The sequence below is a fragment of the Macaca nemestrina genome, chromosome 20, assembly GCF_043159975.1.
Source record: "Macaca nemestrina isolate mMacNem1 chromosome 20, mMacNem.hap1, whole genome shotgun sequence".
Taxonomy (NCBI): domain Eukaryota; kingdom Metazoa; phylum Chordata; class Mammalia; order Primates; family Cercopithecidae; genus Macaca; species Macaca nemestrina.
In genome coordinates, this window is record NC_092144.1 from 49,693,893 (window position 1) to 49,709,962 (window position 16,070).

General features: G+C 51.4%; 1 protein-coding gene across 5 annotated transcripts in view; it reads left to right on the plus strand.

Moving 5' to 3' along the window:
- Positions 1-16,070, plus strand: part of LOC105495626 (spectrin beta, non-erythrocytic 4) — a 117,054-nt gene that overhangs the window by 22,742 nt on the left and 78,242 nt on the right. For all 5 annotated transcript variants that reach the window (XM_071086863.1, XM_071086864.1, XM_071086866.1 and 2 more), the window contains 5 exons: positions 3,578-3,729; positions 6,594-6,767; positions 10,147-10,238; positions 11,991-12,071; positions 14,891-15,006. In XM_071086863.1, the coding sequence (XP_070942964.1) occupies positions 3,578-3,729; positions 6,594-6,767; positions 10,147-10,238; positions 11,991-12,071; positions 14,891-15,006 (615 nt within the window). The remainder of the gene's footprint in view (positions 1-3,577; positions 3,730-6,593; positions 6,768-10,146; positions 10,239-11,990; positions 12,072-14,890; positions 15,007-16,070) is intronic.

The following is a 16,070-nucleotide window of genomic DNA, read 5'->3' on the forward strand; positions in this document are numbered from 1 at the left end:
CTGTCGCCCAGGCTGGAGTGCAGCGGCCGGATCTCAGCTCACTGCAAGCTCCGCCTCCCAGGTTTACGCCATTCTCCTGCCTCAGCCTCCCAAGTAGCTGGGACTACAGGCGCCCGCCACCTCGCCCGGCTAGTTTTTTGTATTTTTTAGTAGAGATGGGGTTTCACCGTGTTAGCCAGGATGGTCTCGATCTCCTGACCTCGTGATCTGCCCGTCTCGGCCTCCCAAAGTGCTGGGATTACAGGCTTGAGCCACTGCACCTGGCCGAAAAAGGAAATTATTGAGAGATTTCAAATGGTTGAAGGGGAAATAGACTGGAAATACACATCTTTATTCCTGAATTAATAGAAAACTTAATATTAATAGGAAACTTAATATTATTTAGTAATGGGATTTTAACAGTAACCGTACAGGCTAAGCTGCCAAAAATCGACTTAACAGCACAGTGGCTTAATGGAGAAGCTATTTCTCCCTCCCAGATAACCTCGAGATGAGCAACCCAGTTGGCAGGAAGACTTAGCTCAGAGAGGTCAGTGTAGATTCCTGGTTAATTTCATCTTATGTTCTGCAGACCTTGACCTTGATTTTCCAGTTTATGGGAGTCAGGGGAAGAAAGAGGAAGGCCAGGCAGCAATTTTCTTTTTCTCTTTTAAACTTTTATTTATTTATTTTTTGAGACAGAGTCTTGCTCTGTCACCCAGGCTGGAGTGCAGTGGCGCGATCGCCGCTTACTGCAACCTCCGCCTCCTGGGTTCAAGCAATTCTGCCTCAGCCTCCCGAGTACCTGGGATTAGAGGCGCCTGCCATCACACCCGGCTAATTTTTGTTTTTCTGGTAGAGATGGGGTTTCACCATGTCAGCCAGACTGGTCTCAAACTCCTGACCTCAGGTGATCCACCTGCCTCAGCCTCCCAAAGTGCTGGGATTACAGGCATGAGCCACCGTGCCTGGCCTAAACTTTATTATTTATTTATTTAGTTATTGGAGGCAGAGTCTCACTCTGTAGCCCAGGCTGAAGTGCAGTGTCACGATCTCAGCTCACTGCAACCTCCGCCTCCCTGGTTCAAGCGATTCTTGTGCCTCAGACTCCTGAGTAGCTGAGATTACAGATGGGCGCCACTAAGTCCTGCTAGTTTTTTCTATTTTTAGTAGAGACAGGGTTTCGCCAAGTTGCCCAGGCTGGTCTCGAACTCCTGAGCTCAGGCTATCCACCTGCCTTGGCCTCCCAAAGTGCTAGGATTACACATGTGAGTCACTGTGCCCGGCCTTTTTAAAACTTTAAATTATGAAATAATTACAGATTCCTAGGAAGTCACAAAGATAGTACAGATGACAAAAGGCATATAACTGGCTGGGTATGGTGGCTTGAGCCTGTAATCTCAGCACTTTGGGAAGCCTAGGTGGGAAGATTGCTTGAGCACAGAAGGTTGAGAGCAGCCTGGGCAACATTGCAAGACCTTCATCTCCGCAAAAATAAAACAAAAAAATCAGCCAGGCATGGTGGCATGTGCCTGTAACCCCAGCTACTCAGGAGGCTGAGGTGGGAGGATTGCATAAGCCTGAGAGGTTGAGGCTGCAGTGAGCCATAATTGTGGCACTGCACTCTAGCCTGGACGACAGAGAGAGATTGTGACTCCAAAAAAAAAGTAATTCTACTAAAAAATGTCAAAAGGATTTGAATAGATATTTCTCCAAAGATATACAGCTGTCTGATAAGAGCATGAAAAGATACACAATATCACTTGCCATTAGGGAAGTGAAAAAGAAAACCACAATGAGGTACCACTTCACACCCACTAGGATGGCCATAGTTAAAAAAAAAAAAAAAAAAAAAAAGGAGGGGGAAACAACTAAGCACAGTGGGGCTAACATCTGTAATCCCAGCACTTTGGGAGGCCAAGTTGGGTGGATTGCTTGAGCCCTGGAGTTTGAGACCAGCCTGGGCAACATAGTGAGACCCCTGTCTCTACACCAATACAAAAATTAGCCAGACCTGGTGGCATGTTCTTGTAGTCCCAGCTACCTGGGAGGCTGGGATGGGAGGATTACCTGAGGCTGGGAGGCAGAGGTTGCAATGAGCCAAGATCGCACCATTGCACTCCAGCCTGGGCAATGGAGTGAGACCCCCATCTCAAGGGGAAAAAAAAAAGGAGGGGTTGGGAAATAGCAAGTGTTGGCAAGGATTTGGGGCCTTCACACATTGCTGGTATAGCAACTTTTTAAAAAAATTTTTTACTTTTTCTGAGACAGGGACTGGCTCTGTCACCCTTGCTGGAGTGCAGTGGCGTGAGCACAGGTCGCTGCAGCCTCCACCTCCTGAGCTTAAGCGATCCTCCTGCCTCAGCCACTCAAGGAGCTGGGACTACAGGGGCATGCCACCCTGCCTGGCTAATTTTTTGTATTTTTTTTTGTAGAGACAGAGTCCTCACCGTGTTGTACAGGCAGGTCTCAAACTCCTGAACTCCAGCAATCCACCCACCTTGGCCTCCCAAAGTACTGGGATTATAGGCATGAGCCACCATGCCTGGCCTATGGTGCAGCTACTTTGGAAAACAGTTTGACAGTTCCTTAAGGCTGGGCATGATGGCTCATGCCTGTAATCCCAGCACTTTGGGAGGCTGAGGCCATGGCTGTATTTATCCGTGTCCCCACTGAACTGAGCTCTGTGAGGGCCCTGTCTGTATTCACAGAGTCTTGAACAGACACAGAGTGTGTGTTCGAATATTTATTGAATGAATGAATGACTAGAGCCAACTGGGGTCACAAGCGGGGAAGACTTCCTGTACAAGTGACATCTCAGGAAAACTTCAAGGGACAGGAAGGTTGTCACCAGGTGGGTGGCAGAGAGTAGGGGAAGGCGTCCCAGGTAGGAGGAGACGTGGCTGCTGAGGCTGGACTCTCTCTCTCTCTTTTTTTTTTTTTTTTTTTTTTGAGACAGAGTCTCGCTCTGTCGCCCAGGCTGGAGTGCAGTGGCGTGATCTCGATTCACTGCAACCTCTGTCTCCCTGGTTCAAGCAATTCTCCTGCCTCAGTCTCCCGAATGGCTGGAATTACAGGCATGCACCACCACGCCCAGCTAAGTTTTTTTTTTGTATTTTTAGTAGAGACAGGGTTTCACCATATTGGCCAGGCTGGTCTTGAACCCCTGACTTTGTGATCTGCCCCTCTTGGCCTTGCAAAGTGCTGGGATTACAGGCGTGAGCCACCGCACCCGGCCGACTCACTCTTTTTTTTGTTCGTTTTTGAGATGGAGTCTTGCTCTGTCGCCCAGGCCTGAGTGCAGTGACGCGATCTTGGCTCACTGCAGCCTCCGCCTCCCAGGTTCAAGCAATTCTCCTGCCTCAGCCTCTCCAGTAGCTGGGATTATGGGCACCCGCCACCATGTCCGGCTGCTTTTTGTATTTTTAGTAGAGACAGGGTTTCACCATGTTGGCCGGGCTGGTCTTGAACTCTTACCTCAAGTGATCCGCCTGTGAGGGGGGACTCTTGCAGCGAGCTGGGCCTGAGCAGGCTTGGCTCGCGGAGGGCTGGGGTGAAGATGGAAGCTCCTGGGAGCTCATCAGGGCCTGTCCTCCAGATGAGCGGGAAGCCGTGCAGAAGAAAACCTTCACCAAGTGGGTGAACTCGCACCTCGCCCGCGTGGGCTGCCACATCGGGGACCTCTATGTGGACCTCCGGGACGGCTTCGTGCTCACGCGGCTCCTGGAAGTGCTGTCTGGGGAGCAGCTGGTGAGGGGGCCTAAAGGGCTGGGGCAGGGGTCCTCCCTGGGGTCTCAGGCTGGGGTTGGGCTTCTCTGGAAGGGCTGAACTGCAAGTAGGGGACTGGCTCATGGGCGGGTGGAGCGTGCTAGAAGGGCCCTGTGGGTAAGAGGTCCCTCTACATGGGTGTGTGGGGCTGTGGCGCTGGGGCGGAACTTGGTTGTGAGACACCTGGGCGCATGACTGGAACCGAAGCTGATGACCAGCTAGCTACAGTTGCGAGGCCGGGCTTCGATGGAAGGGGAGGCGCTCTGTTGCAAAGGGCAGGGCTATTTGATAAGGGAGGAGTTTTGTTAGAAGGGACTGGCCTGGGGTATGAGCTAGCAGGGGCATGGCTATAAAACAGCGGCAGAACTGTGTTGCGGGTTGGTGGAGTGGGGAGTGGATGAAGGTGCGGGGCTCTAGGCTAAGGGGCAGTGTTCCTTAGTAGGGTGACACCTAGGTCCTGGGTGTCTAGGGACGAAGACGGTGTCCTGGGATGTGGCTTGTTGTATGAGTTGGAGCTGTGTCTCTGGGTTGAATGGGGTTTCAACTAAAAGCGTGGGATTCTCAAGGGGTAGTACAGATTCCTTAAAGGACTGGAGCCTGGAGCCTTCAGGGACTTGTGAGGGGCATGGCGATAGAATAGGAACAAACAGCCGGGTGTGGTGGCTCATGCCTGTAATCCTAGCACTTTGAGGGGCCAAGGCGGGAGGAACACTTAAGCCCAGGAGTTTCAGACCAGCCTGGACAACATAATGAGACCCCCGTCTCTACGTTTTTTTTTTGTTTGATTGTTTTTGTTTTTAAATTAGCCAGGCGTGGTGGCACGAGCCTGTAGTCCCAAGTACCCAGGAGGTTGAGGCGAGAGGATTGCTTGAGCCTGGGAGGTCGGTAGGCTGCAGTGGGCCATGATTGCACCACCGCTCTCCACTCTGGGCCACAAGGCCAGACTCTTGTTTCTCTCTTTTTTCTTTTCTTTTCTTTTTTTTTTTTTTTTTGAGACGGAGTCTTGCTCTGCCGCCCAGGCTGGAGTGCAGTGACTGGATCTCAGCTCACTGCAAGCTCCGCCTCCCGGGTTCACGCCATTCTCCTGCCTCAGCCTCCTGAGTAGCTGGGACTACAGGTGCCCGCCACCTCGCCTGGCTAGTTTTTCGTATTTTTCAGTAGAGACGGGGTTTCACCGTGTTAGCCAGGATGGTCTCGATCTCCTGACCTCGTGATCCGCCCGTCTCGGCCTCCCAAAGTGCTGGGATTACAAGCTTGAGCCACCGCGCCCGGCCTCTCTCTTTTTTCTTAAAAAAAAAAATTTTTTTTAAATAGATACGAGGACCCACTATGTTTCCAGGCTGATCTAGAACTCCTGGACTCAAGCTATCCTCCAGTTTCGGCCTCCCAAAGTGCTGGGATTTCAGGCGTGAGCCACAGCACCTGGCAGAGACCCTCTCTCATAAATAAATAAATAAATAAATACCCACGCGCTGTGGCGAGACTCCGTCTCTACAAAAAGAATTTTAAAAACTCAAAGAGCATTAGCCGGGCGTGGTGGCGGGCACCTGTAGTCCCAGTTACTCAGGAGGCTGAGGCAGGAGAATCGCTTGAACCCAGGAGGCAGAGGTTGCAGTAAGCCAAGATCGCGCGACTGCACTCCAGCCTGGGCGACAGAGCGAGACTCCGTCTCAAAAACAACAACAAAAGCAAAAAAAAAAAAAAAAAAAAAGAGTAGGAACCAACGCTGTTGGAAGTGAGCTATAAACATGGGGAAGATCGCTGGGGCAGGGTGGAACTTAATTGGAATGGGCGTGGCTCTGGGTAGGGATCATAAAGGGAAGCAGTGAGGCAGAGGCAGCGAGGGGTGTGACACAGGATTTTTTTTTTTTTTTTTTTTTTTTTTTTTTTGAGACAGAGTCTCGCTCTGTCGCCCAGGCTGGAGTGCAGTGGCGCAATCTCGGCTCACTGCAAGCTCCGCCTCCCGGGTTCACGCCATTCTCCTGCCTCAGCCTCCTGAGTAGCTGGGACTACAGGCGCCCGCCACCGCGCCCGGCTAATTTTTTGTATTTTTAGTAGAATCGGGGTTTCACCGTGGTCTCGATCTCCTGACCTTGTGATCCGCCCGCCTCGGCCTCCCAAAGTGCTGGGATTACAGGCGTGAGCCACCGCGCCCGGCGATTTTTTTTTTTTAGACGAAGTCTCACTCCCTCACCCAGACTGGAGTGCAGTGGCATGATCTCGGCTCACTGCAGCCTCCGCCTCCCGGGTTCAAACGATTCTCCTGCCTCAGCCTCCCGAGTAGCTGGAATTGCAGGAGCCCGCTGCCACGCCTGGCTAATTTTTGTATTTTTAGTAGAGACAGTGTTTTGCCTTGCTGGCCAGGCTGGTCTCGAACTCCTCGCCTCAAGTGAACCACCCACCTCGGCCTCCCAAAGTGCTGGGATTACAGGCGTGAGCCACCGTGCTGGGGCGGCCATGGGATTAGCGGCAAAACATTGGTGGACGAGAGAGGGATCCAATGCCAGGGCCAGCGCTGTGGCTATGGGCTAGGAGGGCGGGGCTTCATGATGAGGGGCGTAGTTGTCAGGTTGGAAGTGGGGCGCCTGTGGAAGGGGCAGAGCCAGGGACGTGAATAAGCCTTGAAGGGATGTGACTCTTGAAAGGGTCTGGCTATGGGACGGGGCAGGGCTTCTTTAGAAGGACTGAGTCCTGCGTCTTAGTTGAAACGAGAAGAGGATAGCCTGATCCTGGACACGCAGGGGGCGTGGCCATGGGAGGCGGGCTTCTTTGGAAGGGGCGGGGCCGAGGGAGCCATGCTCCTGTCTGTCCAGACCCCCGATCGCCCACCGCTCCTGTCGTCCTAGCCCAGGCCCACGCGCGGCCGCATGCGGATCCACTCACTGGAGAACGTGGACAAGGCGCTGCAGTTTCTGAAGGAGCAGCGCGTGCACCTGGAGAACGTGGGTTCACATGACATCGTGGATGGGAATCACAGGCTGACGCTGGGGCTGGTCTGGACCATCATCCTGCGCTTCCAGGTGACCCTCGAGTGGCCCCTGTCAAGCCCCGCACCAGTAGGACTTAGGAAGGCGTTCCCTACCGTTTACCCATTCATTCATTCCTTCCAATAATATCCTTTTTTTTTTTTTTTTTTTGAGATGGAGTCGCTCTCTGTCGCCTAGGCTGGAGTGCAGTGGCCTGATCTCTGCTCACTGCAAGCCCCATCTGCCGAGTTCACGTGATTCTTCTGCCTCAGCCTCCTGGGTAGCTGGGACTACAGGTGCCCGCCACCAGGCCTGGTTAATTTTTTGTATTTTTAATAGTGACAGGGTTTCACCGTGTTAGCCAGGATGGTCTTGATCTCCTGACCTCGTGATCCACCTGCCTCAGCCTCCCAAAGTGCTGGGATTACAGGCGTGAGCCACCGCACCCGGCCAGTAATATCCTAATATGCTGGAATCCTATTCCAGGTGGTAGGGATGAAAATGATGATGAAAGTAATTGTCATATCACCACCATCACGATAATCATGTTATGTTGTATTGACCTTGTTTCAAACACTTTTCTAAGCACTTGACATTTAATACACATAGCAACCCCACAAATTAGACACTATTTATTAGCCCATTTTGCCAGTGAGGAAATGGAAGCCCAGATAGGAGGTGTCATCTGCCCAGGATCACACATAGCTGGGTGTTGGAGCTGAAATTAGAATCCAGGCAATCTTGATCCAGCATAAAGACAAACAGACAAAGATGTGCCTTTTAGGAGCTTACATTGTGGTGAGAAGAATAATGAATAATAGCAGAAACAGTGTTTTACCATGTTGGCTAGGGTGGTCTCGAACTCCTCGCCTCAAGTGATCCACCCGCCTCGGCCTCCCAAAGTGCTGGGATTACAGGCATGAGCCACTGCGCCTGGGCGGCCACGGGATTAATGGCAAAACATTGGTGGACGAGAGAGGGATCCAATGCATAATGATGCATAATAAATACATAAATATGTAAAGAAGACATATATGGAAAAAGTACCAGTTCTAGTTAGAGAAGAAGTGTAAAAAGCTATGCAGGGCCAGGTGAAGTGGCCTGTAATCCCAGCACTTTGGGAGGCTGAGGTGGGAGGAACACTGAAGCCAGGAGTTTGAGACCGGCCTGGCCAACTTAATGAGACCTTTAAAATTTTTTAAAAATTAGCTGGGCACGGTGGTGTATGCCTGTGGTCCCAGCAGCTACTCAGGAGGCTGAGGCAGGAGAATCGCTTGAACCTGGGAGGCGGAGGTTGCAGTGAGCTGAGATCGCACCATTGCTCTGTAGCCTGGGCAACAAGAGCGAAACCCCATCTCAAAAAGAAAAGAAAGAAAGGAAGAAAGGAAAGAAAAGAAAGAAAAGAGCCAGGCGTGGTGGCTCACGCCTGTAATCCCAGCACTTTGGGAGGCCGAGGCAGGTGGATCATGAGGTCAGGAGATCAAGACCATCCTGGCTAACACAGTGAAACCCCGTCTCTACTAAAAATACAAAAAATTAGCCGGGCGTGGTGGTGGGAACCTGTAGTCCCAGCTACTTGGGAGGCTGAGGCAGGAGAATGGTGTGAACCTGGGAGGCAGAGCTTGCAGTGAGCCTAGATTGCACCACCGCACTCCAGCCTGGGCGACAGAGCAAGACTCTGTCTCAAAAAAAAAAAAAAAGAAAGAAGGGAGGGACGGAGGGAGGGAGGGAAGGAGGGAGGGAGGGAAGAAGGGAAGGAGGGAAGGAGGGAAGGAGGGAAGGAAGGAGGGAAGGAAGGAAGGAAGGAAGGAAGGAAGGAAGGAAGGAAGGAAGGAAGGAGGGAAGGAGGAAAGGAAGGAAGGAGGGAAGGAAGGAAGGAAGGAAGGAAGGAAGGAAGGAAGGAAGGAAGGAAGGAAGGAAGGAGGGAGGGAGGGAAGGAAAGAAAGAAAGATCCCTCTGGGTTGGAGGTGTTCACCAATATTGGGAGCCAAGAGCCCAGGGAGGAGGATGAAGTTGGATCAGGGTGGGACTATGTGGAGGCAAAAGGGGGCAGGCTGGGGAGACACTCAGGGAGTGGAGTGGACAGGCCTTATGGGAGGGAAGAGGGAGACGGTGTCCAGGGGAAGACTCAGAGCTCTGATCTGGGGACTAGAGGATGATGGGGCTGCCCTGAGACAGGGACAGGGAGAGGGAGCAGGTTTGAGGAACACCCTGAGGGCCAGTTTGAAATAGGTCCAGTGGTTATGGGTCCAGGAAGGACATAGAAGAGCTGGGGGACATCTAGGAGTCCACTGGGTCCTGGGCATGGAGCTCAGGGAACAAGGAGACACTGGAGACAGGTACAGACACTGTCAGAACAAAATTGAGGAATGAGATCATGAGAGTGGGAGATCACTGCTGGCAGCTGGAGCCTTGCAGTAGGGGCTGGGACCTCCTTGGAAGGGTCTTGGTTCTTTCCCTTGGAACCCACATGCCAAACCTTGTTCCTAAATCCAGGACCCAAGTCTCAGATACCCACCTTAGGCTCTAGAATCCACTGGAGATTTTGGGCCATTCAGAACTTTATCAAACACTACTAAGTGAGATACAACAGTGCACAAAACAGGTAAACATCCCTATGGTCCTGAAGCTTTTACATTTTGGTGGGGAAAGCAGTAAATCTGATGAAAAGATAAAATGTATAGGCTGTGGTAAATGTTAAGAAGATAATAAAACAGGGAAGGGGATATGAAATTTGGGTGTGTGATGAGATTTAAAATCAAATGGTCAGTGAAGGCCTTACAGAGAAGGTCACATTTGAGTAAAGACCTGAAGGAGGTTGGAGCCATGTGGGACTTGGGGAAAGGATGTTCCAGTTAAAGGGAACAGCCAGTGCTAAAGGACCAAGGAGGTAGAATGCTCGTGATTCGGGGAAGAGGCCAGCAGGTATGGAGTGGAGTGAGCTGTTGAAGATGAGGTCATCAATTTACTGAAGGGAGATCATGGGAACTTTCAATTTTACCTTGAATGAAACAGAGATACGGAGGGTGTTGACAAGAGGAACAAGGATCTGATTTGAGTGTTCACAGGGTCCCTCTGTCTGCCATGTGGGTAACAGATTGTGGATGCAGGAGTGGGGAGATCAGCATGAAGGCCACCACACCAGCCTAGGCAGGAGACAGCGGTGACTTAGACCAAGAAAGTGGCCCAGATGCTCAGTTTGGAGGCTTCCTTGGAAACTGAGACCTGAGTCCTAACTGCTCCCCTAATTGTGGATGTCCTGGCCCACTCCAGAACTTATCCTCACACTCCTGAACCCCCACTCCCAGCTAGATGCTGCCTCCCCCATCTCCTCTGTCACCTGCCACCCTCTCTAGTAGCAGATGGTGAGTGGGGGGCATCTCCAAGCCTCAAGCTCTCCAGGCCCTGGTAGCCATTTTTTGTATTTTCACAGATTCAAGTCATCAAAATTGAGACTGAGGACAACAGAGAGACACGCTCAGCCAAGGATGCTCTGCTCTTGTGGTGTCAGATGAAGACAGCTGGGTAAGCACCCCCACCACCTTCCTTAGGAGGTTAGGCAAGTGGTCCTCTAACCTCTGCAGTTCCTTCCCAGACAAGAGCTCAAGAGGCAGCCTACGTCTTCAGGGTCAAAAAGTTCCATCTGAAGCTAACCAACTGGTAAATAAAATATATCCACGTCTCCAGCCTTGACTAATAATCCTTCCTAACATGCTGGAAGGATGGGTTCAAATGTATTTATTTACTTAGAGACAGGGTCTTGCTCTGTCACCCGGGCTGGAGTGCAGTGGCATGATCATAGCTCACTGAAGCCTTGACCTCCTAGGTTCCAGTGATCCTCCCTTCTCAGCCTCCCAAGTAGCTGGGACCACTGCACCCCACCCAGTTTCAAATGTAGAACTCTTGGCCTCACTGGGCACAGTGTCTCATGCCTATCACTTTAGGAGAATGAGGTGGAAGGATTACTTGAGGCTAGGGCTTTGAGAGCAGCCTAGGCAACATAGCAAGACCCCATCTCTACAAAAAGTTGGTTTATTGTTGTTGTTGTTGGACACACATCCATAGTCGTAGCTTCTCAGGTTCTCAAGAGGCTGAGATGGGAGGATTATTTGAGTCCAGGAGTTCAAGGGTGCAGTGAGCTACAATCATGCCACTGCACTCCAGCCTAGGCTACAGAGCAAGACCCTGTCTTGAAAATAAATAACAAACAAATAAATGAACAAATAAATAAATAAAAATAAAAGAGAACTCTTGGACTCCTCAGAGACCAATGCTGGAAAGAGGTGAACTGTCCCCAGCCTGCTCTCTTCTCTCTGTCCCCCATCCTGTTTCGTCCTACATTTCAAGAGATCTCACATTCACCTATGTGGACCTTCAGTGCTATGTCCAAACTCTGGCCACCCTCTCCCGCTATGAGCATCACCCTTCTGCCTCACAGGGCGTACACAGGAGAGTTCAAAGTCCTGGGTCCCTTCAGTGTGGCTGAGCTGGCGGCGGGGTGGAGTGCAGGCTCTACTGGGCAGGTTCCCTTGGGCCCCCAACTCTCTGCCCTGCAGGGAGCAGTAAGACCTGAAACTCAATTGTCCCCTGTAGAGCAGCCCCTAGGAGGATGGAGGGAGGGGCAGGTATGGGATGGAGGTGGGCTTCTCTGACTCTCATCCTTCTGGGCTGTCTGTCTTGCAAGGGAGATCATGGGGACTTTTACCATCTGTTTCTCTACGTGTTTGTCTCTCTCTATGTCTGCTTTTCCTTGTACTTATCTCTTTTCTCCTCCCTCCTTCTCTCCTTTCCTCCTTCCCTTTTCCTTCATGTCTTCTTTCTCTCTCCTCTCCTTTCTCTCCCCATCTCTGTCTATATCTTGCTCTTTCCCTGTCTTACTATCTCTCTGCTTCCTCCTTCTCTCCTTCCCTCTCTTCTCTCTTCTTTCTTTTGCTGCTTTTTCTCTCTTCTCCTGCTATCTATCTATCTTCTATCAATCTATATATCTATCATCTATCAACCTCTATCTATCCATCTATCTATCTATGTATCTATCTATCTATGTATCTATCTATCTATCTATCTATCTATCTATCTATCTATCTATCTATCATCTATCTATGTATCTACCTATCTCTCTCTCTAACCACCCAACACCCACCCACCCATACATCTTTCAATGTTCTACCCCCTCTCTCTCACCTTCTTTCCCTATCATTTGGTCTCCCTCTTTTTCCCTCTTTCTTCCCTCCTAACTCTCCCCAATCTCTGCCTCCGTTTCTCCCTTCACACTTCCAGTTACCCTGAGGTAAACATCCAGAATTTCACCACCAGCTGGCGGGACGGCTTGGCCTTCAATGCCCTCATTCACCGGCACAGGTACCACTCGGCCTGGGGCAGCCCAGCCCCGCCCTGCACCCTCCCATATCCCCGCAGCTGCACACCTGTACATGTACGTGTGTAGATGGCACACACAGACATAAAGACCCATCCCTTCACCTCTACACACACATACACTTTTCTTTCCCTTCACACACATGTCCTGCACATTTACGCACAGGAACACCCACACGGGCTCCTGTCCAGTCCACATACCCTGTGCACACATGGACACACATAAGCCCTCGCACAGATGTGTGCACACACACAGATACCCACACACGTGCACAGTCTGCCCGCAAGGTAGGAAGCTCGGTCCCCTGTCACTGTCCATGCTGCTGTGTACCCAGCACCTCCTCCTATCAGAAAATGCTTTCTCAGGTCAGGCACGGTGGCTCACGCTTGTAATCCCCGCACTTTGGGGGGCTGAGGCGGGTGGATCACCTGATGTCAGGAGTTCAAGACCAGCCTGGCCAACATGGCAAAACCCATTTCTACTAAAAAAAAAAAAAAAAAAAAAAAAAATTAGCCAGGCGTGGTGGTGTACCCCTGTAATCCCAGCTACCGGGGAGGCTGAGGCAGGAGAATCGCTTGAACCTAGGAGTTGGAGGTTGCAGTGAGCCAAGATTGTGCCACTGCACTCCAGCATGGACAACAGTCAGACTCCACCCCTACCCTCACCCAAAAGACAAGAAAAGAAAAGAAAATGTTTCCTCAAAGTGAGCCCCTAGTGTCCCCATCCCTGTACACCCATGGATTGATAACTTGGGGCCTGCCATTGAAATGGCTGAGGGTCAGACACCCACACAAATTATACACACATCATCATCGTCCACATGACATATCGGGGAAACTGAGTCTCAGGCGCAGGAAGGGGCTTGTGGTGGTGTAGCAGAAGCCAGAATCCAGCATTTTCTGCTTTGGACACCTGTCCACTCACAATCCCTGCCTCTTACACCTACACACACTCATACACACATAGGGAAACCCAGACCCACCTCCATATACAGAAACTCACAAGCTGCACCAGGGTCATCCTCACACTAGGTGACATTCGCTCAGTGTTTTCTACGCACAGGCACTGTTCTAAGTGCTTCCCACTAAAGCATTCAATAGTCAATGTATCCATTCAATGTGTCCGATCCACCTGTGGGCAGGTGCTATTTTTATTTATTTATTTATTGTGAGGGTGAGTCTCACTCTGTCGCCCAGGCTGGAGTGCAGTGGCACGATCTCAGCTCACTGCAACCTCTGCTTCCCAGATTCAAGCGATTCTCCTGCTTCAGCCTCCTGAGTAGCTAGGATTACAGGCGCCCACCACCACACCTGGAGAATTGTTCTATTTTTAGTAGAGATGAGGTTTCACCGTGTTGGCCAGGCTGGTCTTGAACTCCTGAACTCAGGTGATCCACCCACCTCGGCCTCCCAAGTAGCTGGGATTACAGGCATATGCCACCATGCCCAGCTAATTTTGTATGTTTAGTGGAGATGGGAGTTTCACCATTTGGGCCAGGCTGGTTTCAAACTCCTGACCTCAAGTGATCTGCCTGACTCAGCCTCCCAAAGTGCTGGGATTATAGGCAAGAGCCACTATGCCTGGCCGGCAGGTACTATTATTATCCCCATTTTAGAGGAAACCAAAGCACAGAGAAACGCAGTAGCTCACCCAGAGTGACACAACCAGGATGTGACCAAGCTGGGGCTCAAGCTCTGATGAACTGGCTCTGGTCCTCACACTTCTAACCACTGCATAACACCACATAAGAATCCCCAAAGTAGGCTGGGCGCGGTGGCTCACGCCTGTAATCCCAGCACTTTGGGAGGCCAAGACAGACGGATCACAAGGTCAGGAGATTGAGACCATCCTGGCTAACACGGTGAAACCCCGTCTCTACTAAACATTCAAAAAATTAGCCGGGCATGGTGGTGGGCACCTGTAGTCCCAGCTACTCGGGAGGCTGAGGCAGGAGAATGGCGTGAACCCGGGAGGCGGAGCTTGCAGTGAGCCAAGATCGCGCCACTGCACTCTAGCCTGGGCGACAGAGCGAGACTCCCTCTCAAAAAAAAAAAAAAAAAGAATCCCCAAAGTAAGCATATATGTGTCAACTGGTACATTGTGTCCTGGCCAGGCACAGTGGCTCACACCTGTAATCCCAGCACTTTGGGAGGCCTAGGCAGGTGGATCACTTGAGGTCAGGAGTCGAGACCAGCCTGGCCAACATGGTGAAACCCTGTCTCTACTAAAAATATAAAAATCAGCGGGGCGTGGTGGTACACATCTGTAATCCCAGCTACTCGGGAGGCTGAGGCAGGAGAATTGCTTGAACTCGGGAGACGGAGGTTGCAGTGAGCCGAGATCGCACCCCTGCACTCCAGCCTGGGTGACAGAGCGAGACTGCATCTCAAAAAAAAAAAGAAAAAAGAAAAGAAGTACATGTGTCCTTACACAACACACATAAGGGCTGTACACACTCGTATTGTCATAGGACTTCACAGAGACATACACAGGCATGCACCGTGTGAGCTCATCTCTTCCAAGCACACTCAGGCTGGCCTACCCATTCGTCTGTGTGCACAGGCCGGCCCAGCAACAAATGCACATGCACACACACATTCCCGGGAACCCACAGAGACGTGCCTGCGTCCATCACACTCACATCACAGCTAAATGCTGCACAGCACACACAGCATGGCCCTTGGCTAGACTGTGCCCTTGTGCCCCTTGCCCTGGGTGGCTCTCAGACAGGGTGGCTTCCTCCCTGCTTGCCCGCCGTCTCTGGAGCCTGCCTGCTGCCTGCCTGCTCTGTGCCCCTGCCCAGGCCCGATCTCGTGGACTTCAGCAAACTCACCAAGTCCAACGCCAACTACAACCTGCAGAGAGCCTTCCGCACAGCTGAGCAGCACCTGGGGCTGGCGAGGCTGCTGGATCCTGAAGGTAAGTGTCGTGCGGACCCAGCCCGGACTTCCTCTTGGGGGACTCCCAACCCCAATGCCACGTCAAACTCAACTCCATCCCACCCCAGCACCATCCCAAATCCTGAGGTCTCTCCAAATCCCAACTCTCTCCTCAGCCTCCTCCCCTTCTGCCTCCTCTTCCTCCTGTGCGATCCCTCCCACATTCCATCCTCACACCTCTTCCTCTCTCATCCCCAACCATGTCCCAACGTAACCCCTCCTCTTCCCCATTCACAATTTCCTCCCATCCCCAACACACTCCCCAACCCTGCTTTCAACCATCTCCCCCAAAACCAACTCCCACTCCCCTACCCCAGCCCCAAACCCAATGGCATCTCCAATGCCATCGCCACCCCTAATGCCACCCCATCTTCAAGTGTCTCCATCCCCACCACATCTTCAGCTCCAGCTCCATTCCTATCCCTGCCCTAATCCATATCCAACCTCATTTCGCCCTAGCCCATCCCCATGTCTACCTCTCCCACGACTCCATCCTCATCCTCAGCTGCTTTTCCATTTCCAGTCTATCCCTAACCCCATCCCTGACTTCAGCCTCAGCCCCAATCCAGGATCAGCCCTGACACCCATCTCCCATTCCGAATCAAAGCTGCTCCCTTCCTCTGAGCTCTACTATCTGCCAAACACGTGGCTGGGAACTTTATCAGAGCTATTCACTTTCATCTTCACACTGACCTGGTTAGAGAGAATTTATCAACCCTGTTTTATTTAATTTATTTATTTACTTATTTATTTATTTATTGAGACAAGGTCTGGCTCTGTTGCCCAGGCTGGAGTGCAGTGACGTGATCTCGGCTCATTGCAACCTCAGCCTCCCAGGCTCAAGTGATTCTCCCATCTCAGCCTCCCAAGTAGCTGGGACTACAAGTGTGCGCCATCACACCTGGCTGATTTTTGTATTTTTAGTAGAGATAGGGTTTCACCATGTTGCCCAGGCTGGTCTCAAACTCCTGACCTCAGGTGATCTGCCCACTTCAGCCTCCTACACTGTTGGAATTATAGGTGTGAGTCACTGCACCTGGCCAT